Source organism: Equus przewalskii, chromosome 2 (assembly GCF_037783145.1).
Source record: "Equus przewalskii isolate Varuska chromosome 2, EquPr2, whole genome shotgun sequence".
NCBI lineage: Eukaryota > Metazoa > Chordata > Mammalia > Perissodactyla > Equidae > Equus > Equus przewalskii.
Genome location: NC_091832.1, coordinates 55,468,495 through 55,495,715, shown reverse-complemented (window position 1 = coordinate 55,495,715; position 27,221 = coordinate 55,468,495). Strand labels below are relative to the sequence as shown.

General features: G+C 44.0%; 2 protein-coding genes across 3 annotated transcripts in view; one reads left to right on the top strand and one right to left on the bottom strand.

Annotated features, from left to right (window-relative positions):
• DPYSL2 (dihydropyrimidinase like 2) overlaps positions 1-19,565 on the bottom strand; it is a 126,693-nt gene extending 107,128 nt beyond the window's left edge. Inside the window, exon 1 of the mRNA XM_070607288.1 lies at positions 18,759-19,565. Within this exon, the coding sequence (XP_070463389.1) occupies positions 18,759-19,112 (354 nt within the window). The 5' untranslated portion in view covers positions 19,113-19,565. The remainder of the gene's footprint in view (positions 1-18,758) is intronic.
• Positions 19,488-26,752, top strand: PNMA2 (PNMA family member 2). Of its 2 annotated transcripts, none has more exons than XM_070607306.1 (3): positions 19,488-19,626; positions 22,329-22,458; positions 22,765-26,752. In XM_070607306.1, exon 3 carries the CDS (start codon positions 23,220-23,222, stop codon positions 24,312-24,314), a length of 1,095 nt encoding a protein of 364 aa, XP_070463407.1. In that variant the 5' UTR covers positions 19,488-19,626; positions 22,329-22,458; positions 22,765-23,219; the 3' UTR covers positions 24,315-26,752. The 2 variants fall into 2 exon arrangements, with proteins under 2 accessions (XP_070463407.1, XP_070463413.1); XM_070607312.1 differs by lacking the exon at positions 19,488-19,626 and adding an exon at positions 19,840-20,411.
• Positions 26,753-27,221: the final 469 nt, after the last annotated feature.

Sequence of the window (27,221 nt, the reverse complement as noted above, 5' to 3'; positions counted from 1 at the left end):
CTGCTTCAGTTGCCCAGGGTTTCACCAGTTCAGATCCTGGGTGTGGACATGGCACTGCTCATCAGGCCATGCTGAGGTGGCATACCACATAGCATAACCAGAGGGCCCTACAACTAGAACGTGAAGCTATGTACTGGGGGGCTTTGGAGAGAAGAAGAAAAAAAAAGACTGGAAACAGATGTTAGCTCAGGTGCCAATCTAAAAGAAAAAACCAACAAAGAAATGTTGGACTTGAACTATAGTTTAGACCAAATGGACCTAACAGACATATACAGAACATTCCATCCAACAGCAGAAGAACACATACTTTTCTCAAGTACACATGGAGCAGTCTCCAAGGGAGCTCACATGAAGGTCACAAAACAAATCTTAGCAAATTTAAGAGGACTGAAATCATACCAAGTATCTTTGCCAACCATAATGATAGGAAACTAGAAATTCATAACCAGAGGAAAACTGTAAAATTCAAAAAAAAAGCCAAATTAAACAACATACTCCTGAACAACCAATGGCTCAAAGAAGAAATTAAAAATGAAATTAAAAGGGGCTGGCCCCGTGGCCGAGTGGTTAAGTTCACGCGCTCCGCTGCAGGCGGCCCAGTGTTTCATTGGTTTGAATCCTGGGCACGGACATGGCACTGCTAATCTAAACCACGCTGAGGCAGCATCCCACATGCCACAACTAGAAGGACCCACAACAAAGAATACGCAACTATGTACCGGGGGACTTTGGGGAGAAAAAGGAGAAAAATAAAATCTTTAAAAAAAAAAGAAATTAAAAAATATCTTGAAACAAAAGAAAATGGAAACACAACATACCAAAACTTATGGGATGCAACAAAAGCAGTTCTAAGAGGGACGTTTACAGCAATAACCACCTACATTTTAAAAAAAAGATCACAGATAAATAACCTAACTTTATGTCTTAAGGAACTAGAAAAAGAACAAACTAAGCCCAAAGTTAGGAGACAAAAGGAAATAACAAAGATCAGAGCAGAAATAAATGAAATAGAAACCAGAAAAATAACAGAAAAAAGCAACAAAACTAAGCTGGTCTTTTGAAAAGACAAACAAAATTGACAAACTCTTAGCTAGACTAACTCAGGAAAAAAGAAAGAGGACTCAAACAAATAAAATCATAAACGAAAGAGGAGACATTACAACTGACACCACACAAATACAAAAGATCATGAGAGACTACTATAGAACAATTATATGCCAATAAACAGAACAACCTAGAAGAAACAGATAAATTCCTAGAAACATAGAACCTACCAAAACTGAATCATGAAGAAACAGAAAATCTGAACAGACAAATAATGAGTAAGGAGATTGAATCAGTAATGAAAAAAACAAAAACCTCCCAACAACAAAAAAACCAAGACCAGATGGTTTCCCTGGAGAATTCTACCAAACGTTTAAAGACAAATTAACGTCATTCCTTCGCAAACTCTCCCAAAAAGTTGAAGAGGAGGGAACACTCTCAAACTCATTTTACAAGGCTACTATTACCCCAATCTCAAGCTAGATAAGGACACTATAAGAAAAGAAAACTACAAGCCAAAATCCCTGATGAACATAGATGCAAAAATTCTCAAAAATTATTAGAAAACCTGGAAAACAGTATGGAGATTTCTCAAAAAATTAAAAATAGAAATACCATATGACCCACTACTGGGTATTCATCCAAAGAACTTGAAATCAACAATACAAAGAGACTTAGGCACCTCTATGTTCCCTGCAGCATTGTTCACAATAGCCAAGACGTGGAAGCAACCCAAGTGCCCATCAACTGATGACTGGATAAAGAAGATGTGGTGTATATATACAACGGAATACTACTCAGCTATAAAAAAAGACATAATCATCCCATTCGCAGCCACATGGATGGACCTTGAGGGCATCATGTTAAGTGAAATAAGCCAGACAGACAAAGACAAACACCATCCGATTACACTCATATGTGGAATATAAACAAACTTAAGGACAAAGAGAACAAGTTAGTGGTTACCAGGGGGAACAAGCGGGAGGGTGGGCACAAGAGGTACAGGGGCACATTTATATGGTGTTTGACAAATATTAATGTACAACTAAAACTTCACAATGTTCTAAACTATTTAGACTACAATAAAAAGATTTTAAAAGTAAAAATAAAAAAAAATAGCAAACTGCATTCAATAGCACATTAAAAGAATATAACAACATGTTCAAGTAGGATTTATTCCAGGGATGCAAGGATGGTTCAACATCTGCAAATCAATCAATGTGATACACTACATTAACAAAATGAAGGATTAAAAATTACATGATCATCTTAATAGACACAGAAAAAGCTTTGACAAAAAAAAATTCTTTCACAATAAAAACTGTCAACAAATTGGGTTGGAAGGATGTACCTCAACAGAATAAAGGCCGTATATGACAAGCCCACGGCTGACATCATACTCAATACTCCTAGTACTGGAAGCCCCAGCCAGAGCAAGTAGGCAAGAAAAAAAAAGCATCTAAATTGGAAAAGAAAAAGTAAAATTGTTTCTGTTTGAAGATGATATGATCTTACATATAGTAAATCCTAAAGAATTCACCAAAAAGATATTAGAACTAATCAAGGAATTCAGCAAAGTTGCAGGATAAAAAATCAACATATAGAAATCAGTTGCATTTCTATACACTAACAACAATTTATCTGAAAAAGAAATAAAGAACAATCCCATTCAAAATAGCATCAAAGACAATAAAATACTTAGGAATAAATTTAACCAAGAAGGCAAAAGATCTTACTCTAAAAACTACAAGACTTTGATGAAAGAGACTGAAGACTACACAAATAAGTGGAAAGATAACCCATGTTGACAGATAGGAAGAATTAATATGGTGAAAATGTCCATTCTACCCAAAGCAATCTATAGATTCAATGCAATGTATATGAAAATTCCAAAGGCATTTTTCACAGAAATAGAAAAAACAGCCCCAAAATTTGTACTGGGAGGCCGGCTCCATAGCACAGTGGTTAAGTTCACGAACTCTGCTTTGGTGGCCTGGGGTTCACCGGTTCAGATCTTGGGCATGGTACTAGCATGAAAACAGATACATAAACAGTGGAACAGAATCTAGAGCCCAGAAATAAATCCTCACATATAGTCACCTTATATTTGACAAGGTTAGCCAAGAATACTCATCGGAGTAAGGATAATTCTTCAATAAATGGTGCTGAAAAAACTGAACACTCACATGCAGAAGAATGAAATTCGACCCCTATCCTGCACTGCTCACAAAAATTAGCTTCAAATGGATTAAAGACTTAAATATAAGTCCTGAAACTGTAAAACTGCTAGAAGAAAACAGGGAAAAACAGCTTGCCATTGGTCTTGGCAATGATATTTTGGATATGACACTAAAAGCACAAGCAACAAAAGCAAAAATGAACAAGTGGGACTATATCAAACTAAAAAGCTTCTGCACATCAAAGAAACACTTAACGAAATGAAAAGGCAGCCTACAGAATGGGAGAAAATATTTGCAATCTGATAAGGGGTTAATATCAGAATAGGTGAGGAACTCATACAACTCAGTAGCAAGAAAAAAATCCAATTTAAAAATAGGCAGACTAACTAGACATTTTATACAAATGGCCAAAAGGTACATGAAAAGGTGCTCAGCATCGCTAATCATCAGGGAAATGCAAATCAAACCCACAATGAGATACCACCTCGCACCTGCTATGATGGCTATTATCAAAAAGACGAGAGAGAACTTTACTGGTGAAGACGTGGAGAAAAGGGAACCCTTGTGCACCATTGACAGGAAGGTAAATTGGTGCAGCCACAATGCAAAACAGTATGGGAGCTTCTCAAAAATTTAAAAATAAAACTACTATATGATCCAGCAATTCCACTTCTGGGTATATATCAGAAGATGAAAACACTATCTGGAGAAGATATCTGCATTCTCACATTCACTGTAGCATTTTTCATGATAGCCAAGATATGGAAACAACCTAAGTGTCTGTCTACGGAAGAATGAATAAAGAACATGTGGTATATATACACAAAAGTTCGATTTTGGACATGTTAATTTTGAGACGTCTATTAGATATATAAGTGAGAATGCTGAGTAGGCAAGTGGGTAAGTCTGAGTTGGAGACATAAATTTGAACTAATTAGCATAGTATTTAAAGCCATGGGATTGGATGACATCATCTAGGAGGACATAGAAGATTTAAGCCCTAGTTTGAGTCCTAAGGCACTCACTCCAACCATGGTTTTTGCAAGGAGGTCTAGGGGCTCAATATTATTATTATAATAATACTAAGATATAATTTGCCTTTTTCAATTTCACTCTCTCGTGAGCATACAGTACAGTTTTCTGAAGGCTACCTGACGTGTGATAACATCATGGCTCCAACAGCTAATGGAATATGTTCTTGTATATCCTTATGTTTTCTAAAATTTTCTAATGTAGTACATTTAAGTTATAAATATGTGTATTTTCAGGGATTAATTCTTTTCTCAGGACTTCTATTCTGCTCTTAGCAGCCATCATGAGTTCCACCTGCCATGACCCCTGCAGTCTCATCATCATTCAATAGATAGATATCTCAAATCCCAAAGTTTGCTTGAGCCTATGTGGAAACAGAACTAGACCTCAGTAGTTTCCTTGTTTTGCAATAATGTTTTTTAAAATTTTGCAATAGTTTCTAAATTTTTAAATTTGATTTCACACTGTTATTATTTAGAACAATATTTTATTCTAAAATAAAATTTATGTATTATATTTTACTGTATTTAAGGATGGATTGTTGACTTTAAAAAAAATTAGAAGAGTCCATTTCTAGACACATAGCTGTACTGCCCACGTTTAAAGACGATGAAGATGAAATTGACATATTACAAGGTTCTTTGACTCACTTTTCATGCAAAACACATTATTTATGTTAACTTGTAATGGGTTTATTGTTATTTTTAAATGGGCTAGCAAGTATTTTTTATTTCTCCAGTTTTCATTTCTAAAATGGTAAATATAGCGATATATAACCTACATAACCAAAGGCTCTTTGGGGTCCTCAATATTTTTTAAGAATGTAAAGGCATCCTGGGTCCACAAAGTTTGAGAACCACTGACTTAGAGGACAGATAGAAGCCTGTGAGGCAACAAAGAGGACTGAGAGAGAGACTAGTGATTAGGAGGAAAGCAGGAGAGTGTAGCATCATAGAAGTCAGAAGGAGAGTGTTTCCAAAAAAGGTGTTAAATAAATGGGTTAAGTACGGCCCCAATATATTGGCCCCTATGTCGTTTACTTTTTCGCAGTATATCAAGATGTTAGCTCAAAGCCTGCCAGCACCAAACTCAATTTTTTACATATCCAATTGCTTTAAATATAGCCCAAATAAGCACATTTTTAGCTATTTAGAGCCTGTCTGCTTTGCAAATCCTGTAAAGCTGCACCCAACATCTGCTAGCCATGGATAAAACAAATCTTACGGCTATAAAAAATCCCAAGCTGCTGCTGCTTTTGAGAGCCTTCTGACCCAGAGACAGCCGGCTGTGCTGCTCAGTAATATCACCCAGACACATAACCCCCAACCCCTGCCCCAGAGATGCCCCCGCCCCCAGGAGTTCCCTTGCCCTCTTCCCCTTCTGGGTGGTTCCCACACCTCTGTCCCTGCTGTGAGGGACTTCCCCTCTCAAGCAACCTGTCAAAGTGCTGCCCAAATAAAGCTGTCTGTGTGCCACCGCCATCTAGTGGTCATGCTTTTCCTGCACCAGCCCCAACATCCTCAAACTCACTCTGGTGGGCATGTTCATAAACTACCCGCTTACAGAGTAGGATAAGGCCAGGGAAGGATCAATGGAACCCACTATTTGAAGGATACCACTATTGACAAGTTTCAGTAGAGACAGAAGCCATATAGGAGTGGGTTGCAGAGTGAGCTGCAGCATCCAAAATATATAAACAATTCTTATAAACCAAAAAGACAAATGTTCCCACAGAAAAATGGGTAAACAGGCAGTTCACAAAAGAAACACTATAAATGACCAGTAGCCATATGAAAAAATGGTCCATCCACTAGCACTTAGAGAAGACAAGTGAAAATTATGAGATAACATTTTTAACCTATGTGACCGGAAAATTTTTAAATTTGATATCAAGCGTTGGTGAAATCTTGGGGAAACAGGTATTCTCCTGTATCACTGATGGAGTATAAAATGGACAGTCCCTTTCAAGGGTGACTTTCAAGGGTGATCTATAATACTGTTACATGTGCTTGCCCCATGACCCAGAAGCTTCGCTATCCAGTGTTGAGCACAGAAAAACCCACTCACGCTCTTGCACGAGCAAGCACACACGTGCAAGATGCTCCCTAAAGCATCTTTTATTTTATTTTTATTTTATCAATAAAAACGGGAAACAGGGGCTGGCCCAGTGGCCTAGTGGTTAAGTTTGTATGCTCCACTTTGGTGGCCCATGGTCCGCCAGTTGGGATGCTGGACACAGACCTACCCACGGCTTCTCAAGCCATGCTGTGGCAGGTGCCTCACATATAAAGTAGAGAAAGATGGGCATGGACATTAGCTCAGGGCCAATCTTCCTCACAAAAAGAGGAGAATTGGCGGTGGATGTTAGCTCAGGGCTAACCTTCCTCAAAAATAAACAAAACAAAATAAAATTTTAAAAAACTAGAAACAACAGAAAAATGGCTAAATGTGCCATGGTATATTCATACCATAGAACAAGGTAGTGATTAAGAACACAGACCCTAAAGCCAAGCGCCTGATTTTATATCCTGACTTCATCACTTACTGAGCACAGAAACTTAAGCAAGCTACTTAGTCTCTTTCTGCCTCAGTTTCCTTATTAAAATGGAGACAATGCTTACTCCCCAGGGTCACTGAAAGGCCTAAGGAAGTAACCACATGTAAAACAATTAGAATAGCACTTGGGCCACAGTCAGCATGCAATAAATATTAGCAATTATTATTAGCATCAGCAGCCAAAAGAACGTAAGTTTATATGAACTAATATAATTTGTACACGCTAACACAGACCTTTGAAACACGGAGAGAAAAGGAATGAGTTGCTGAAATAGACTTTATTTAGGTGAAACACACACGCACACACACACACACACACACGCATGACACTACATGTTTTCTCCAAGGACATATACACACGTAAATATGTAAGAAAGGGCCTGGAAGGATACAAAGGAATGGCTAAACCTTGGTTACCTCTGGTCAGGGGAAGGGACCAGGACAGGGAGAGTGGGCGTCAGCCTTGTCTCTGTGTTTAATCATATATTCCTGTGTGACATACATAAAGTTCAGTTTTAAAAACAGTGAATGGGAGATGAAGAAATGGAGACAGCAAATATAGATAAGACTTTAGAAAGTTTGTTAAGAAGAGTAGAAAAATAGTAGGATCTGGAGAGGATTATGAGGTCAAGAGAGGATTTTGTGAGTTTTACTGCTCCTGTTTTCTAATGGGGATGTTAAAAGACGTTGGCGTGCTGATGGAAATGATCCAGTAGATGGTTATGGGGGTGGATGGTGACCCCGAGAAAGAAAGAGAGAAAGAGAGAGAGAGTGAGGAAGGAAGGAAGGGAGGGAGGGAGGGAGGGAGGGAGGAAGGAAGGAAGGAAGAAAGGGAGAAAGAGAGAAAGAGAAAGAGAGAGAGAGAAACAAAGAGAGAAAGAGAGAGAGAGAAAGAAGAGAGAAAGAGAGAAAGAAAGAAAGAAAGAAAGAAAAAGAAAAAAAGAAAAATGCAGTTCATTTATATAAATAGATAAAAAGTCCCAGCATGTAATGGACAGGCTTTGGCTCCATTGTTTTTAGTGATTGTGACTATAACTCTGAATATGCATCAAGATTTTAAAAGTCAGATTATGGATTTCCGGACTTCAAAAGGCCAGGAACCCCAGAGAGAACATCCCAACTAAAATACTAAAGCAGATCATACAAATACAAAAGCGCCTAAGACCAACAGACACCTAAGGTGAGAACCTTGGGATTGTTATATTAATCATGCATTTTTATGTTCTTGATTCTGATGCTTGGATATCCGGAGCCTCGGTGACGCTGGAGAGCATGCCCCTCCCAGGGCTGGCCAATTCCTAGATTCCTGGGAGTGCACCTTTCACACACAAATCAATCCGTCCAGAGCCCATACGCCTGTCGACCTACTTTCTGAAGCTCTTAAACTCAGGGCCACTATCTACCTGCCCTAATCTCCCCAGGGGCCAGGTATCAGACAACTGGAGACAGCCCCTATGCCCCAGAGCCCACCAAAATTATTCAAATTAACCGATCTTAAGCCTGTTTACCCTGTCTTGCCTGTTCCTTCCCCCAAACCACAATAATAGCTCTTCCCCGTGTCTTCTCTCACTGCCTCCACCTCCTGACCGACCCTGGCGCTTTCCCACATGTCCTGCACACATGCTCCGCCTCCCTGTCCAGGGATCTGCGAGGACAGATACTTCGTCCTTCACAACAGCCGTTTCCAGGTCTGTGTATCTTACCACCCCTGATTAAAACAAATCCCAGGTGCATTTTAAAACCATTGCCCATACTGGCCTGTGAGGGGCCATGTGTCTTTATCCAACAGAGACAACAACTCCTGGAAGGAGACCACACAGGAAAGGGCAGACAAGGGGACATAAGAGAGGGGCCACCTCCACCCGTGCTGGTCGAGCAGCTAACCCCAGGCTGCTGGGACGGAGTGCTCACAAATCCAGGTCAACATGAGAAAAATAAGGACAATACATTTAATTTTTCATAAAGCTCAATTTATGCATATTTTTAAATTCTAGAGTTATTTTCCCTTTAATAGTTTTGGTGCTAAAATGTTCTTCATTTTATGAGATGACACTACATAGCAATATTGGGGGTTTTTTTTGCTTTGTTTTGTTTAGTGTCCTCATTTTGGCAACCCTTTGGTTTTTCCCCAGTTTTATTTTTGAAATTTACCTGGAGAGTGAAAGGCAAAGTCTGTCACCACAGCACCAGAAGACGGGAACCGGACAAGGAGCTGGTGCTTGAATCAATCCTCAACCGTAAGCCTAATAAAGAAGATTCAACCAGTGCATGTAGTCAGAGAGTGACACCAAAGACAGCGCACACACTCCTCTGCTAAAAACATGATTCTGAAGGGATCGCACCTGACCTGAAGGTAAATACAAAGATAAAAAAGATTGAGCTTATGAAAAATTATTACAGCACAAGGCATAGGAGATATCATTGGGGAGGGTAAAGTTCAGGAAACTATTTGGCATCTTCAGTGGAGGGTAGGATGATATCTCTAAAATAAAAACAGATATAAAACACTACAGAATATAATCTATCACATCAAACCTTGATTTTAACAGTGTATGGAGAAACAGAAAATAGTTGCTGAGAGCTGGCCTAGCACTCACAGAGAGGCCAGAGTGTTCTCCTGTTGAGTGGAAATTTCACAGAGCATCAACAGCAGAGATGGCCACTCAGTGACCACGATGGGTTAAGACAGAAGCAAGAACCTCTGTAATCACGTCTAATGAAGGACGAACATTGTCAACGTCACAAAATACCAAACACGCCCCCATCCAAACTAACGTGAGTGCCTGCTGCTGCTCCCCCACCCCAGCGTCAGCCTCATCTAATCTGCCCTCGCAGAGATAAGATTTCCTGAGCACCCAGTTACAGATTTGCCCCCGCTTTATGGCAGCACCCAGTCCAGAGGGAATCCTCGCTTCCTTGGATCCCCCCAAAATCTCCCCACCAAAGCTTAAATCTTTCCAATACCCTCGGACAGAGACACCCCTGGTTCCCTGTGGTCTGTGTGCCCCATCCCTGCAACAAGTAATGAACCCAACTCGCTCCACCACACGTGTGTTCCTGTAACACTGCTAGTTCGCTCCAGCAGGAGCTGAATAACTACTTACCACGAGAGAGTCTCTCTCTCAAACAATAATGAAGGCATAGAGGCTTCTCCTTAGAGTCAAAAATCAAACAGGGAACCCTGACACTACTACCATTATCCAACATGGTTCTAGAAGTTCTAGCCAATGTAATCAGACAAAGAAGAGAAAGAGCAAATAAAGGCATTGGAAAAAAGACATGAAAGTAATATTAGATAACAAAACTGTCCCAAGAAAAGAATAGAAAAGTATAAGAACCAAGTGAGTTCAAAAAGGCACTCTATTATTAATTAATATAAAATGCAACAGTCACCCAAAATGTAAACTACAAAATATAATGGGGAAATTTCCCATTCACAATAGCAAAAAACCAACTGGGAATAAATGTAACAAAAAATTTCAGAGGAACAGAACAAAATACCTGAAAAAGTGGCAAGATATACTATAAACTTAGGTAGAAAGTCTTACTACTTTAAAATTAAATAATTTCTTATAATTCAATATATAAATTTAACATAACTCTGGTAAAAATCATATTCGGTTTCTGTAATCAAATATACCTTTGATAGAAAATGCAGCTGAATAATGGAAAAAATTAGGAAAATTAAACATATTAAAAAGATACAGTAACTAAAGGGATACTGAACCACTAAAAAATCAGTAATGTAGATAAATGAAATAGAGCAGGAAGCCAAAAAACATATCCAGACATATATAAAAAGTTGAGGATTAAAAAAATAAATGGAGAAACATCAATTATTCAATAAATGCCATTGGGACAATTGGTTACCTATTTGGAAATTAAGTTATCCCTTACTTCAAGTTACAGGCAAAAATTAACTGCCAGATATAAATATAAGTAAACACAAAATCCAAACAGATTTTAGAAGAAAATATAAGAAAATAATCATCTTGAAAGGCAGTAAACACATCAGAAAAGGTGAATTGACTTAATTATGTAAAATTTAAATTCAGATGTCAAAAAATAAAGACCACAAAAATCGTGATGCAAACTAGGAAAAAATGTGTGACAAGTGACATTAAAATGGATACATTTTAATATATAATTTTTACAAATTAACATTTAAAATATGACTACGTTAATAGGAAAATCAGCAAAAAGCAAGATACCTCTTGTCACCTATAACTTTGGGAAATATCTATAAGAACTAGAATACGCAGTGACATCAGGAATGCTGAAAAACAGTATTTCTCATTCATTTCAGGTGGGAGCATGAAGACTGGAAAAAATAATACAATAAAGTGCTATTAGTGGTTACTTCTAGATAATAAGATTATCAGTGAGTTCTCTCTTTTTTAAAAAGTTTGCTTATCAGGGTTATCTATAATAAACATGGTACTTCTGTCACGTTATTTCTAAAAAAATAGAACAAAATAAAAATTGAATTCAGTTAGTTTCTCAAATTTGTTTTTCCTAAATTCAGCTCGTTGGTCACTGCCTCCTCAACACCATCCCAGCCACTCTCAAATCAGTGGTTTGGAAAACAAGTTTTCAACTTCATTAAAAAATACATATATATATAAAATACCACATATATGTGTGAATACACACACACGAAAGAAAGTTCTTTATATGAACAGGGTCATGAAATAGAAAGATCAGACTTACGCAACACACAAAACATTCAAGAACACTGAGTGATGGCAAATGCTATTCTAAATGAATTTCAAAGCCCCCATAAAACAACAGGATTCAGTTACATAAATGTGATTCTAGGAAATGAGACCCTGGAACTTCCTTGCTAAATTTCAGTTGATCCAACTGTTTTAAGTAGAGCCAGGGATAATATGACACCAAAAGCACAGGCAACAAAAGAAAAGATAGATAAATTGGACTTCACCAAAAGTAAAACTTTTGTGCATCAAAGGACAAGGACACAACCAAGAAAGTGAACAGATAACCCACAGGATGGGAGAAAATATTTGCAAATCATCCATCTGATAAGGGGCTAGTATCCAGAAGTGAAATATAAAGCACTCCTACAACTCAACAACAAAAAGACAAACAACTAAATTTTTAAAAATTGGTAAAGAAATTGAATAGACATTTTTCCAAAGAAGATATACAAATGGCCGATAAGCACATGAAAACATGCTCAGCATCATTAGTCATTAGGGATTTGCAGGTCAAAACCGCAATGAGATACCACTTCACACCCAGTAGGATGGCTATAATCAAAACAAGGGAAAATGACCAGTGTTGTGGAGGATGTGTAGAGATTGGAACCCGTGTACGGTGCTGAGGGGAAGGCAAAATGGCGGTAAAATTGTGGAAAACAGTTTGGCAGTTCCTCAAAAAGCTAAACACAGAATTACCATATGATCTAGCAATTCCACTCCTAGGAATATACCTCAGAGAACTGAAAATACGTTTAATCAAAAACCTGTAAAAGAATTTCAGTGGCAGTATTATTTATAATGCCAAAAAGTGGAAATAACCCAAATGTCCATAAACTGGTGAATGGATAAATAAAATGTGGTATATACAAACAATGGAATGTCGTTCCGTGATAAAAAGGAATGAAGTGCTGACACACACTACGACACAGATGAACCTTGAAAGCATTATGCTAAGTGAAAGAAGCCAACACAAAAGACTACATATTGTATGATTCCATTTACGTAAAATGTCCAGCGCAGGCAAATCCACAGAGACAGAAGGTAAATTAGCGGTTGCCACGGGCTGGGGTGAGGGGGTAATGGGAAGTGACTGCTTAATGGATGCGGGGTTTCTCTTTGGAGTGAGGAAAATATTCTGGAATTAAACAGTAATGATGCTTGCAGAACACTGTGAATGTGCTGAAAGCCACTGAATTGCAGATTTTAAAATGAGAACTGTAAGTTATGTGAATTTTACCCCAATTAAAAAAAAAAAAAAGAACAGCCAGGGACAGCATAGCCTTCTTTCAGAGCCCAGCCTGATGACAGCCCCAGGTCAGGTGACTGTGTGGGAGACCAGCTAGTGAACGACAGAGCCAGGACTTCCTGACTCCTAGCCCAGAGTTCTTTCTGCCAGAGAGCTGCCTCGGAAGCAGAGCCTGGGCAAGCTGTCCATGTGCTTCAAAAACAAACCCGAGCCACCTTCAAGACCAGGTGCTTCCCCTTCAAGGCACCACTTGTGTGCCACTCTTGGCCTATGTTACCAGCCTTTGCCACGGCTGCAGCCAACCAAACTGAAGTGTCCATCAGCCCACGGTCCACTCAACCCCACCCGCCAATGCTTTTATTCACAGTTCCCTCATTATTTGCTTGCAGTTCATGACTTACATCAAGTGGAAAAATCACATTGTCATCACTTTGCTCTAAGCTTGGAAAAGCACGCCATTCATACTGTTAGAGTGGGCCTCTGTCCCAGAGATATTTGAAGACATTTTGACTGTGCTTAAAAAAATGGTGGACAGAGTATCAGCAGTTTAGGGCGCATTGATAAAGACGGATCAATGGTCCCTTTTACAAATGCCTTCAAAGGGCACACTGCAAAACAGAAAACAAAAAAGTAGGCACTCAGAACTTTTTCACAAGAGCTAATTCTTTGGAGTTAAAATGAGAAAAGAATAATTAATACGGAAAGCAATTCAGAACTTCACAGTGATTAAGAAGCTCTTTAGTCACACAGACCTGGGTTCAAATTCTGCCTCTGGCTTTTAATTAGCAAGTTGCTTTGCAAGTTTGTTTTACTTTTTTTTCTTTTGCAAAATAAGGATAATGGTAGTACCTGCTTAATAGAGTTGTCTTAGCATTAGTAAAATAGTGCATATAGAGCATTTAGCACAGCGCCTACTCCACAGACTACGTGAAGTTTAATGGGATGTGAAATATTTTGCCTGGAAAACTAAATTGTACCTTTATGTTCACTAAATCTCTCTGGCAATGGAACTGAGCCAAAGAATGTTGTGCCGCAAGAACTATGCGACAGAGTAGGAAAGCTTGGTTCAAATCCTAGCTCATGCACTTGCTAAACAGCAGGACTTTGGGATAGGTCACTAATATCACTAAATCTCAGTGTCTCTATTTACAGAAAGGGAATAATGCCTAAATCAGAGGGCACGAGGTCAAGTTTCAAAATAATATATTCTGAAATATAGGATCTAGATTGTAAATAGACATTCTAGAGTTACATAATGCCACACAAATAACAAAGTTTTACTTATACAGGACTGGAGTGGGACTGGTCAGTGAGAGGCTCTGTCCTCGTCCTGGGACGGCCACCCGAGTTCCATGGGAGGAAGCACTGTTTTTCTGGGCATTGCTCTCTCCACCTCTAGAATGAGGTGATTAAATAGTACACATTGGAATCCACGATCAATTCCGACTCTCCTTTCTCTTTCTCACTGGCACCAAAGTACCCATAAGAATACCTGGCTAGTCTTTACCAAGGGCAGGAAAATGCCAGCCCATTCCTGATTTCCACGGCCATGAGTTTGTAAACTATGCAACGTTCAAGAGGTCATGACCAAATGTTGTCACTAGAGGTTCAGTGACAGCAATTCTCCTCTCTATCCTTGAGCGACAAGGGAGAAAGATGGCAGAGATGTTTAGCTGATGGGAATTTTCTTCTACTCAGGCCTTAGGCCCCTGGCTGGAGGAGTCTATCTCACCCCAAATACAACCCTTCTTACCATTTCCCATAATTAATTCATTGCAGGTCTATTAATTGAGCAACAACTTTTTCAATCACCAACAACTTGTTAAAATTTAACTAATGATAGGAATATTATTCAGCCTTTAAAAAGAGAGAAATCCTGTCACATGCTACAACATGGATGAACCTTGAGGACATTATGCTAAGTGAAATAAGCCAACCACAAAAAGACTAACACTGTCTGAGTCCACTTATTTGAGGTGCTAGAGCCGTCAAATTCATAGAAACGGAAAGTTGAATGGCGGTTGCTAAGGGCTGGGGGGAGGGGAAATGAGGAGTAATTGTTTAACGGGCACAGAGTTTCAGCTTTGCAAGCAGAAAAAAGTTCTGGAGAAAAGTTGCATAACACTACGGAACTTTACATTTAAAAATGATTAAGATGGTAAATTTTGTTATGTATATTTCACCATAATTAAATTTTTTTAATTTAATTAATTATGTGATTAGTTCTGTAATCACTTAGGAAATCAAGAGCAATCAATAACTATGGATTATCGCCATTTCCTTCTCTTCCCCAATCACCCCTCTCCCTTGGAACCCAGATGAGTCTTAGGCTTCTTTGGAATCCTGAACATACAGACGTTCATATTTGTATCTCCTCCTTTGAAACAATGTGGCCTCTTAAAGTATCAAATTAATGCCCTTGTTCTAGGCTCCCAGCCAAATCTCTACCACACATCCCACTAACTAGACATTCACTTTGTTGAACAGGCTAGTCTATTATCAAACAAGTACCTCTGGGGACAACTTTTCTATCAGTCATTCACATAAGAGATGGATGCCTTCAATCACTGGGATTTCTCTCTAGCTAAGATTAACACAGGAAGGGATTTTGAACCGAAGAAGGGAGGGCAAAGGGGGAGAGAGTGATTTCAGAACTCCTTGCTTTTGGAGGAAGAAAGATCTAGAAGGGGCATCACCATCAGGATAGCGGAGGGGTGGCATTGAACAATAGGAGGGCAGCAGAGTCACTGGGCTCCCAGCACTGGGAGATGATCAACATGGGCATAGGGGACAGCGATGCAGAATGGAAGGGAATGTCAGAAACCATTTTACAGACCTAGTGGTTTTGTCAAGTTCAGCAACACTGGTGTATACAGTTCACTCACTGGAATGTGCCCTGGAGAAGTGGAGAATAACTCCCCTGCCCCTCAAGCCTATGGAGGTTGTTTGCTGCTGGGAGAAAGTCCTGAGAGCCCCTTGGGAAGGGATGCTCAGGGTCCAGTATCCCTGGCTGAACAACTGGTTCTGGCTAAACTGTGTGTCAGGTGGAATGTAGGGAATTCCTAGAAGGGAGGAGGCTGAGGGACCCCTGGGCACTGGCAAGGGAGAATTCAGTCAACAACATTGCCCTTCTGCTCTCTAGTCCAAGAGGCTCAGAGTCCTCCACAGGTAGTAATCAATTTAACCTCACTGCAGCCAAGGTGGACTTCCCCAAGGACACAAAGGAAAAAGAGAGTAATGAGATAGCAGCTTTCCTCATTCACATTCACTACACTGGCTCTTTCCTTTCACCAAAACCTGACACATCCCAGCCCAAGCCACATCCATTGCCTTCTAGAGCGGACCTGCTCACACCAAAAGCATATTTCATTTAGTTCCTGCAAGTGCAGATACTCAGCCTCTGCTCATCTGAGCTGTAGAAGCCTGTTCTCTCCCTTCCAAAAGCCTTGCTGGCAGAACAGCAGGACCCCTAGTGCAACAGGTGGGTGAAGCCACTTCTGATAACACATTAACACCTATAAAGACAGATTCAGGGGAGGAGTGGGGGCATGAGACAGGGGCCCCAGGATCCACACACTCTAGTTCCCCCCACCTCTTTGGCGCCAGGGCTTCCAAGAGGAACGCACTGAGATGCTAGCAGTCAGCCCACTCACTAGATGAAAACTAAGTACCGGCTACTCACTTCAGTCAAAATGGTGGGCCCACCTATGCTTTTGGAAATCACCATTGTTACACACATACACACCCCTCAAATGCCTTTTCTCTCTCATATAGACATGAAATACTCAAACACTGTAAGCACTGACCCTGGTAAATGTTCTTAGTCCTATGGGATAAAAAAAAAAATCCCATAGGAACAGGCCTTATGTGTTAAGGCAAAATTGGAAATGAAAATCCAGGGAAGGCTGCAGAAAGACCAAGCCAGGATCCCCCTGTGTTACTGATAACCAGGCAGCTGAAGCAAATGTAGGTTTGCAGAGGCTGAAATGGCCTAGGATTTCGGTTGGGTATTTCCTCTTCAAGTCTCCCCCTCCATGCACCCCAGGTTTACAACTTAGAATTTATAATAAATTCAAGGGGTGTTCCAACAAGTAGCTCTGATGATCAAACAGCTAAGCTTCTAAATGGACAGGAAAAGAGATGTGCTATTCCACCCAGCAAAACTTCGCCTTTCAAACTTGAGTTTTAATTCACTGCCACCATTATAGGGGTGGCCACTTTCAACCTCTGCCCCCTGATCTGCCATTTTTTTAAATGGTCTCTTCCTTATCTCAAGGCATTTTTCTGCTCCCTTTAGGACATTAGAATTACCAGCACAACTTACTGAAGATGAGGTTGTATTATTAGAAATTTTTACTTCAGTTATCTGATCACTTGGAACAAAGCGAGTTTTTTACATTTCGGTTCTTCTGGTTGCTTCGTAGTGAAATATGGACATCAGATACTCCCCTCTGTGAGTGAACCAGAGGACAGAGCTGGGGAGGAGGAATCAATTAAGTGATTTGTTGTTCCACCTTTTGAAAACGACAGCAAATAGTTTATCTTTCTTAGAATTGGTCCTTTAAGCATCAAAGCCTCCAAAATCTATGCCACATCAGGAAACGATAACATGTTCAGGCCATTATCACCAACTCTTAACTGTTCTCACTGTGAGCACACAATCTGAACGCCGAATAAACCCTTGTGGAATCACTCGGTGAATATGTATAGACCACTCCCAACTACTCTGGAAGCCCCTTAAGAAGAAACCACCTTGAACTTTTTATAGCTAATCTTCCTGCTACCCCACAAGAGAAGGCACACAATAGGTATTCAAGAAATAATCACTCATTGACTGATTTCTCACCTTCGCCAATGGGCAGGCGAGAGAAACAGCAAACAAGTGTTAAAAAATTTTACACTGTAATCGATCAGTTGAGAAAACAAGGCTGTGGAAAAAACCTGCACGAGTATGAAGGTCACCCTGATTTAAAAAAAAAAAAAAATGTGGTGTGAGAAGACTACTGCACTTAAAATGCACACTGTTCATATTTGCCAGAGATGACAAACATTTTCTAAAATCAAGCTTTACTAAATTGGTATTCTTTGTTCCCCCATTGACACAGAGTAGGGGATGTAATCCATCTTTGACAATCTATTCAAAATGAGGTTTTCCCCCTTTTTCTTTTCTTTTTACCCTTCGAAGGTAATTCACTTTAGTCTCCATCCCCAAAATTCCTCCCAAATAGCGGCGGGGGGAGCGCTCTGGGAAGCCCTTGCTAAGGTACTTAGTGGAACTTTGCTCTCCACATGGCTATTTAGGAGCGTTTCGGTTTCCTCGGGTGACTCTGACGCCTCCCTCGTTCTTCTCACGCTGCGAGCAGGAGTCAAGGTGGCGAGATTCTCCGAGGCGGTCCGGGGAGGCGCTGACCATGGTCCTGGCCTCTGAGCTCGGGACGCGAGCGCGGGGGGCGCGGGAGCAGGTGCAGTGAGAGAGCGCGCAGGGCGCGGCGGGGAGCGGTCATCGAAGCCCCCGCCCCTCCCGACCCCCGGGGAGCCCGCCGGCCTGCACGCGAGCCCTTCACTGCGCGCTCGGAGCTGCATCAAAAAAGGGTGGGGCATCCAGCCACAGCTGCAATCGGAAGCCGCCCGGGCGGATTTAAGAATGGAACCGCAGCCCATCCCCCCAACCATGCGACCCCCAGCTAGTGACCGGCCCATCCTTTACCCCCACCCCCTACTTCCCGGGCCCAGGGAGGCGCCGGCAGCCTTTGTGGGCGCACAGCCGCCCACCGTCGAGCCCGAGCCTCTCCGCACCCTGCACGGAGAAGGGGCGGGTAGGGTGGGGTGCGTGTGCAGATGCGGGGAGGCAGTATTCGAGGAGGGGCAGGACGGTGGACACACTGGGATCGTCGGTTCTTCACCGAGCTGGAAGGGGGCGAGGGAGGGGCGATCCCCGCGCCCCGTCCTCCCTTTCAAACACCCCTCCCCCATACCAACCTGGTCGTTGAGGTTCTGCAGGGCTTCCTTGCCCGAGGCCCGCCGGATCTCCACCTTCCGGCTCGATTCAACAGATGGCTCCCCGCCGGCGCGCCGGCCCTGCCGGGAGTACGGCGGCTGCGGGTCCGGGCCCAAGTGGGCGACGTCCCGCTGCTGAGCCACCACCTGCCCCGAGCCCCGGCCCACCGACAGCGAGTCGAAGTCGATGGTCTTGTTCTCCGAGGACCCTTCCACGGGGCAGAACATGCCACAGAATTTCTGCCGGGGCTTGGGGCTGCCTGAGCCCAGGTTTTTGAAAAAGGCAGGGACCTCTTCGTCCTCTGCCGCCTTCCCGGATTGCTTCCTCTCGGCCATGGCGCGGGGGCTCGAGGAGGGTCCTCTCCGTCAGTCCGTCCGTCTGCCGGTCCCTAAGTCTGCCTCTCTCTGTGCACAAACCCCCTGGCTGCAGCCGCCGCTACCGCTCTGTGCCTACCGCAAGGTGTACAGAAAGGAAGGAGGGCTTGCGAGCGGACGACCCGCCCCTCCCGGTCCCTCCCCCTGACCCCGCTTTCTCCCCTCCCTGCCCACGCCCCCCGCCGCCTCGCGAGCTTGGGTGAGCGGAAAGTTGGGTCTGGGAGGGCGGCCGCTGCGGCAGCGGGAGCGGAGAGGCTGCCAGTTCCCGGCGGCGGCGGGAGGAGGGGGGAGGGAGGAGGGAGGAGGGAGGCGCGGGCGGGGCGGGGGCGGGGCGCGGCCCCCGGGAGAGGCGCGGAGCGCAGGGGAGGGAGCGACCGCCGCGCCGCCGAGAGCCCCGCGCTCCGGAAGTGAAGTGGCCAGACCACCGGCTAATGGATGCGGAGCGGAGGGCCCGCTGACTGCTCTCGGCTTCACCGTAAGTATGGGGCAGGGCACGCGGGGGCGAAGACCTGAGGGCGCAGCCCCTGGCCCCGGCGCCCTTCTCCCCCACCACATTGCGGAGGTGGGCCAAGGGCTAGGGCCCACCGTGGGGAGGGCTTCCTCCCCCTTAACCGGGATGTGAACTGATGGATGGGCAAAGGGGGACAAACTGACTGGCGCCAGGACACCCAGGGGGAGGGGAAGGGGCGGCGCTGGGGACGGGGAAGGGATGGCGCAGGCCGCGCGGAGAGGTGGGGGCCAAACAAGGCGCGGAACACCGAAGCTTTATTTTCCCCATGGGCCATGGTGGGCTACTGGGAGCAGAGATTGAAACGAGAAGGTTCTCACTTTGTGCATCCACAGTGTTGGGAGAGGCACGGCATGGCGGGGAGAAATGCAGAGGGGCGTAGCAAATGGTGGGAGCGTATAGAGAGAGACATAGGTCCACGGTTCGTGGGAGTGTAGCAAAGAGTGCAGTCTGCAGTCTGCACGGCAACTTATATATAGTGGGAGAGCGCGCAAACCCGCTATATTGCCCGAGGGCGCCATGCACCAGTGACTGCGCCAAGAAGAGCCCAGGAGACTGTCTTCATTTGGTATCTTCCGCCCGCACCCAAAGGGGGAGAAAGCCGCAGATTAAAGCCCACTCGCCAAATCTCGAGTCCTGACCCGGCGCCCCGGGGGCCCCGCCTCGCCCCCTCCACCCCCACCCCGCCCCTGTTGCGCAGTGCGCCAGAGCCGCGGGGTTTCCCAGGTTGCCGGACGACCCGTGCCTGCGGCGTAAGTGCGCGCGCGCATCCGGTGGCGGGTAGAAGGTGGGGTGCTGTCTGTGATTGAGTACCTTGGACTGTGTGAGGCCAAGCTGGGGAAAGGTGTGTGGGGACTTGTGTGTATGTGCGGGTAGACCAGCCACAGCCACAGGGTAGGAGGGCATCCAGGGGACACTTTGATTTGTGCCAGTGGCACGGTCTCTGAGGGTTCTTCATGGCTTACTCCCAACCCCGCGTCCTTTCCATGTATCAGTCCCTGCCTCTGGTCGATTACCCCCCACCCCTCTTTCCACGCTGGCAAAATCCTGCAGAAATGGTGCCCATCCTCTGGCGGCTGGAGAGGGAGGTCTGGGCATGCTCAGTAACCAGGGTGGGTTTGGGCTAAGAGGTAGCGCTGGGCAGTGTGACTGAGGATTCCGTCCCATTGTCAACCGTTGCACCTGGAAGGATTAAATGCGGGTACCCACCCCCTAATTGTGAGGGGTAGTTTGGTGAATGGAGGTAAATTTAGAGAACCGCAGTCGTAGTTTGAAGATGAGCCCACCGTGCTAGGTGGGAAGGAGGAAGGAGAGGAATATGCGGGTGGAGGGACTGAGAGATCCAGATGCAGGCTTTCGGACTTAGCACTAGCTGTGCTTGGCGTTTGAAGAAAGTGCTTCCACACGGATGATGTCACTTCCTGCTCACAGCAGCCCGGGGAGAAGAGTGCTTTATCATCCCTGCTTTCTGGGGTAGGAAACTGAGATTTAGAGCCATTGAGGAGCTTTGCCCAAGGTCACTATCTGGCTAAATGATCCAGCAGTTGCAGTGGGGTCTTCCACCTGAAAGTCTGGCTTCTTTTCCAACTTATCATATCTTTATGTGAGAAAATACGAGATTTTCACGTTTTCCATCTGTGACCCTGTCGTGTATCAAGGACACGTTACTTGCCACCTTTTTATTGGAAGGTCACACTGCATGTAGAGATTGCCTTTGCAGGAAGAGGCCGCCCAAAGGTAGCCTGACCTCGACATGATGGTTACTGTGGAGACCTTGGAGAAGTTTGTTCCTGGGCATTCGATGCCTTTTTACATCTCCTGTTTCCTCTAAATATTACAGTGGGGAGGAAGGTCACCCCTGGATCTTAGAAGAGGAAGGTGAGGTATGGTGGAGTCTCTGGGCTCAGATCCCTGGGCCTGCTGGGGAGGGCCTGATCCAGCATTTTGCCCTTCTGGCCCTCTGGTTCTCGCGTGCCTTCAGCACCTTCCAGAAAGACTCAGGAAATGTACCTGCAGCAGGAGCAGCTGCCACCATAACCGCAGGTGGACATCTGTGGCATAGGGACCCCATTCGGACTGAAGGAGACTTTCAGGCCTGGGGAAGAATGGTCATGGCTCCTGCCCTAGACACACTCCACACCAGTAGCTGGGAGACATAGGAGCTGTCCCCTTGTCACTTACCCAGTCTCTGCCCCCCTCCACAGGTGTGCTTCCTCTCTTCTCCTTTTTCCTCAAATGACCCATTCAAGTCCAAATGCTAAGAAGAAAGTATCCTGTTAGTAACTTACCATTCATAGCAAGAGAAGCATCTAGTTTTGCTTTTGCAAGGCCTGACCAGCCATAACTAAAGAGACTTAATTCATAATTCTAAGTTTAATTGATTTGGTCCTGAGGTTTTTTAAATTTTTATACTTCTATTAAGTTGTAATACCTATATTATTATGTCATATTAAAGTATATTATATAAATTATATTGTTATGCCTATATTAAATTGTTTTTAAATGTTTGAGTGATTTCTAAATTAAAGAAATGAAGCAACTCAATACTGTTTAGTAGATTTAATTAAATTTTGAAGGATTGTCATATTTTTGAATAAGTGCCTTAACAGTCTTCATCATTGGGTATTGTCAAGCCATAAAAATACACTCTTATTATTTATGTGTAACAGGGAAGCTTGGCTTGGCTGAAGCTAAGACCCAGACACACCATTGGGCAGAGTTGGGTGACATCATCCTGTGCTAGAAGCTGAATAAATAAGCTCCTTGACTCTTATGGAACATTCTGGAATGCGTAAACAGGTATCTAGCCACATTTCCTGATTTCATTTTTCATGTGGGAAAGATCTTGAGTCTTGTCCACAACTGGGGCTCAGACATTAATCAGCATGTCTGATGAGCGTGTGGTGGGGAAGCCAGCTTGCAGGAGGGTCCCCAAGAGAAAAAACAATGTCACTATAAGCAAAGAGATCTGATGGAGTGGGATAGACACAAATATAATGTGAGGCAAATACAATGTGGGGTCTACACCCGTGTCCATCCACAAGTGGGGTACGATGCTCCCTGGGAAGGAGAGGTGTGTGGTAAAACTGACCGTTCTTTCACTAGGAGTCCAGGGCACTCTGCAGTGAGACGTCTCTCCAGGACTTCTGAGAGCTGGAGTGGAGGTGTTTCCCCATTGACTAGAGAGAAGTGAAGCAGCACAGACGGGGAAAGTGGTGAAAACAGCTCTCGAAGGTGCCTTGGGCGGTCAGAGAAGGGTCAGCACCACCAAGTGGCTGCTAGCATTGGCGAGTGAGACAGCAGCCACCAGACTGCAGAGCCACTGACACTACCAGCCACCCCAGGTCTAGAGATGTAACAGGAGGTTCTGAGTTCTTGCCACTGGGCAATAAGGGTTATTGGTCCAGAAGACTGAGACTGCTCTTGGAGTGACCTGACCCAGGTCCATTCACTGGTGGGTTGTAAGTTTAGAAGCTCCTCAGGATAGTCTCCATCCTAAGGCAGTGCCCATCTGCACTAATTAGTACCCATAGAGTCAGAGCGAGTAAATATTCAGGACGATGGCGCTGGCACTGCTGGAGGACTGGTGCAGGATAATGAGCGTGGATGATCAGAAATCGCTGATGGTTATGGGGATACCAGTGGACTGTGATGAGGCTGAGATTCAGGAGGTTCTCCAGGAGACTTTGAAGTCTCTGGGCAGGTATAGACTGCTTGGCAAAATATTCAGGAAGCAGGAGAATGCCAATGCTGTGTTATTAGAGCTCATGGAGGACATTGATGTCTCAGTGATCCCCAGTGAGGTTCAGGGAAGGGGGGGCATCTGGAAAGTGATCTTTAAGACCCCTAACCAAGACACTGAATTTCTTGAAAGACTGAACCTCTTTCTAGAAAAAGAGGGGCAGACAGTCTCCGGGATGTTCCGGGCCCTTGGGCATGAGGGAGTGTCTCCAGCCGCAGTGCCCTGCGTATCACCGGAGTTATTGGCCCATTTGTTGGGCCAGGCAATAGCACATGCCCCTCAGCCTCTGCTCCCCATGAGATACCGGAAACTGAGAGTGTTCTCCGGGAGTGCTGTGCCGGCGCCAGAGGAAGAGCCCTTTGAAATCTGGTTGGAACAGGCCACTGAGATAGTCAAAGAGTGGCCGGTAGCCGAGGCAGAAAAGAAAAGGTGGTTGATGGAAAGCCTGCGTGGCCCTGCCCTGGACCTCATGCATATAGTGCAGGCGGACAATCCGTCCATCAGTGTGGAGGAGTGTTTGGAGGCGTTTAAGCAAGTGTTTGGAAGCCTGGAGAGCCGCAGGACCTCCCAGGTGAAGTATCTGAAGACCTATCAGGAGGAAGGAGAGAAGGTCTCTGCCTATGTGTTGCGGTTAGAAACCCTGCTCCGGAGAGCTGTGGAGAAGCGGGCCATCCCGAGGAACATCGCGGATCAGGTCCGCTTGGAGCAGGTCATGGCTGGGGCGAGCCTTAGCGAGATCCTCTGGTGTAGGCTCAGGGAGCTGAAAGACCAGGGGCCGCCTCCCAGCTTCCTCGAGTTGATGAAGGTGATCCGGGAAGAGGAGGAGGAAGAGGCCTCTTTTGAAAACGAGAATATTGAAGAGCCAGATGAAGGGGACGGCTATGGCCACTGGGACAATGAGGCAGATGACTGAAAACCAACTCAGAGGGGGGCCCACCGCCACTGGGCTTGGGGCCGTTCGCTTTACCAGGCTAAGACCTTGTCAATATGTTTTTCTTTACTGTACGCAATTGAAATCAAGGCGTTCAAGCCAGGTCTTGATTCTTCTTTCTAAAAAAAAGCCTGAGGGTTTCTTGGGCCCTTCATAGATTATGAACAAACAAAAGATTAAATTCCAAATGTGAGACAGGAAGCCTAAAGGAATCTGAAGCACTTCAGGTTTCCTTTAAATACCCCCAAACAGACCAAAGTTTACCCACACCATAGAAGAAAGAAATGATGTGAGAAGAAATATCTTTTGTAATCTATTTAAAAATCTGAGCTCTTTGACTTGTTGGGTGTTTTCCTTTCTCAAATCAGCAGATTCCCTCTGAGTCCCCAGCAGCATGAGGCACTGGTCAAGGAGAACACAGTCATAAACCCACGAGCAGGGGCCGTGCTCTCAGGGCACCTGCAGTCTCGTTGAGGACGTGACCTTGACAAGTGAAAAGCTAAATATGTAACCTCATGTGTAAATAAGTTCATGATGCCAATAGAAGCGTCATTGCCAAGTGAGTACAGCTGTCTCTGCCGTTCTGTCTTTTTCTTTTCCTGACTTGGAGAGCGTGCCTCCTGCTTCCCCAGGAGGTGTCGGCTGGACAGTTCCAGGCACTGTGCTAGGCCCTGAAGACACAGATGACTCAGCCTAACCCTTGCTTTCAAGAGGTCTGCAGTGTGACAGGCGTGCTCCGAGAAGGGAGACATTAGAAGAGACGGTGCTGGAGAGTGGGGACACACAGGCCGTGTTTGGATTTGGTGAGCAGGCTGGTCTGGTTAGAGAGGAAGATCTTTCATGGTGACAGAGGGCAAAGAGCAGAGGAAGGGAACTCACATTTGCTGAGGGCCTACTATGTGCCAGATGCTTTACGCAGATCTCTTTTAACATGTCCAGCAGCCCCAGTATGGTATGATTTTGCTCTTTTTGAAAGACAAAGAAACTGAAGCTCAGATGGGTTAAGTGGCTTTCTCAGTATCAAACTGCTGACGAGGGGCAGAGCTGAGACCGGAGTCCAGAGCTCTCTGACTTTCACTAGTCCTCTCTCCACTGTCACTGTGGTTTTCGAACTCTGCTGTGCAGGTCTGCAGCGATTTTTCAGCAGTTCCATCTTTAAAGTGTACTTTAAACTCTTTAAATCTCTAATAAATGACAGATAGACTCAAGTCTGTTATCCAAATTTTAACACATTGGCATTCCCCAGCAGACTTGCTTTTGATTCGAGATTGACTCATTTTGTGCAGACCTTGGAGAAAAGGTTCCCTTGAGATATCTGAGTGCATATCAGAACTTCTTTTAATCATGCACAGACTAAGGAAGTGATAGCACCTTGTGGGTGTTTAAATCAGGCCCATGCCTGTGCTGTGATGTGAAGTGTGCCAGCAGAGCATAAATGGGCACCATTCAGTTCACTGCTAGACAAGGCTCCCACACAGTGACAGATAGCATCCTGGAAGCTTCGTGTATCCAATAAACAAGTTGCTCAACTTCTCTAAACATCAGCTTCTTCATCAGAAAAATGGGAAAAGAATAGAATCAGGTTGCTGTTAGGATCAGATGCCCTCGAGCCTTTTCAGCACTTAGCGTGATGTCTGGGACGTAGAAAGCCCTCGATGCGTTGAGACTCGTTATGATTTTCATGATGCTTATTGTCTGTTCGATGCATGCTCTCTTATTGTTCTAACACTTGTGCCATAACGAGTAAATATGTATGCTGCCAGTCAAGTTGTGACATCGCATTAGAAACCGTTTTGGCTCTTGTGTAAGTCTGAGTGCTTGTGTCTGTTATCTTTGTGATAAGAATTCCAGCAGTTGACTATTACTAGTGATTTGACTCTGAAACAATAAATTATTCTTTCTGATCATGGATAATTTTAACTGAATATCCTGAGAGTATAAGAAAAGTATTTTTGTTAAAAAGGTACCATTTGTGATCATTTATCTTTCTAAGTTATATTTTTTCTTTTTTAAAGATTTTATTTTTTTCCTCTTTCTCCCCAAAGCCCCCTGGTACATAGTTGTATATTCTTCGTTGTGGGTCCTTCTAGTTGTGGCATGTGGGACGCTGCCTCAGCGTGGTTTGATGAGCAGTGCCATGTCCGCGCCCAGGATTCGAACCAACGAAACACTGGGCCGCCTGCAGCGGAGCGCGCGAACCCAACCACTCGGCCACGGGGCCAGCCCCTCTAAGTTATGTTTTTCAATACTGTTCAAAGTGATACAGTTGTCATCCAATGGACCCTGATTTCATGTGTTTTTGTATTCATGAAAATGGCCTCATTGTTCTCATTTATTGCCAGTAAACAAAGTGCAATGTTATAAGTGTGAAGTTATAAAATAAATACATGCTAATAAAATTCTGAGTTTTCTCTGTTTCATGTATTGTGGTTCTGTGTAAACTATTGCTTGAGGAAGGAATTTCGTTACTAAAAAATTTTGAGAGGTAAGGTTAGAAATCAGTTCAAAAGGTCTTGAACACTCTTCTAGAGAAACCATAAAAGCAAAATGCTGGGAAAGAATACTGGGGCTTTGTCTCCAGGGAGGAGAAAGAACTCAGTCCACCCACCATTGATTTCCCTTTTAAAATATAAGAAACGACAGATGGAGGCCAGAACCCTCAGAGACCTCCAACTCATTTGCTCAAGCAAGGAACTGTACAGACAATTTCACCACCCTCTATTCTGCCAAGGGTGAAATGAGTGAAAGGTGAACTATTACACTTTTTGGATGAAGTCATTTTTACTATATCAATTTGTAGGGGGAACAAATTCCTCTTGCCTTTGGCCCTCTTGAATTGCTTCTCTTCTCTTTTCTAAAGTGCAATGGGGGAGCATCGACCCATTACAA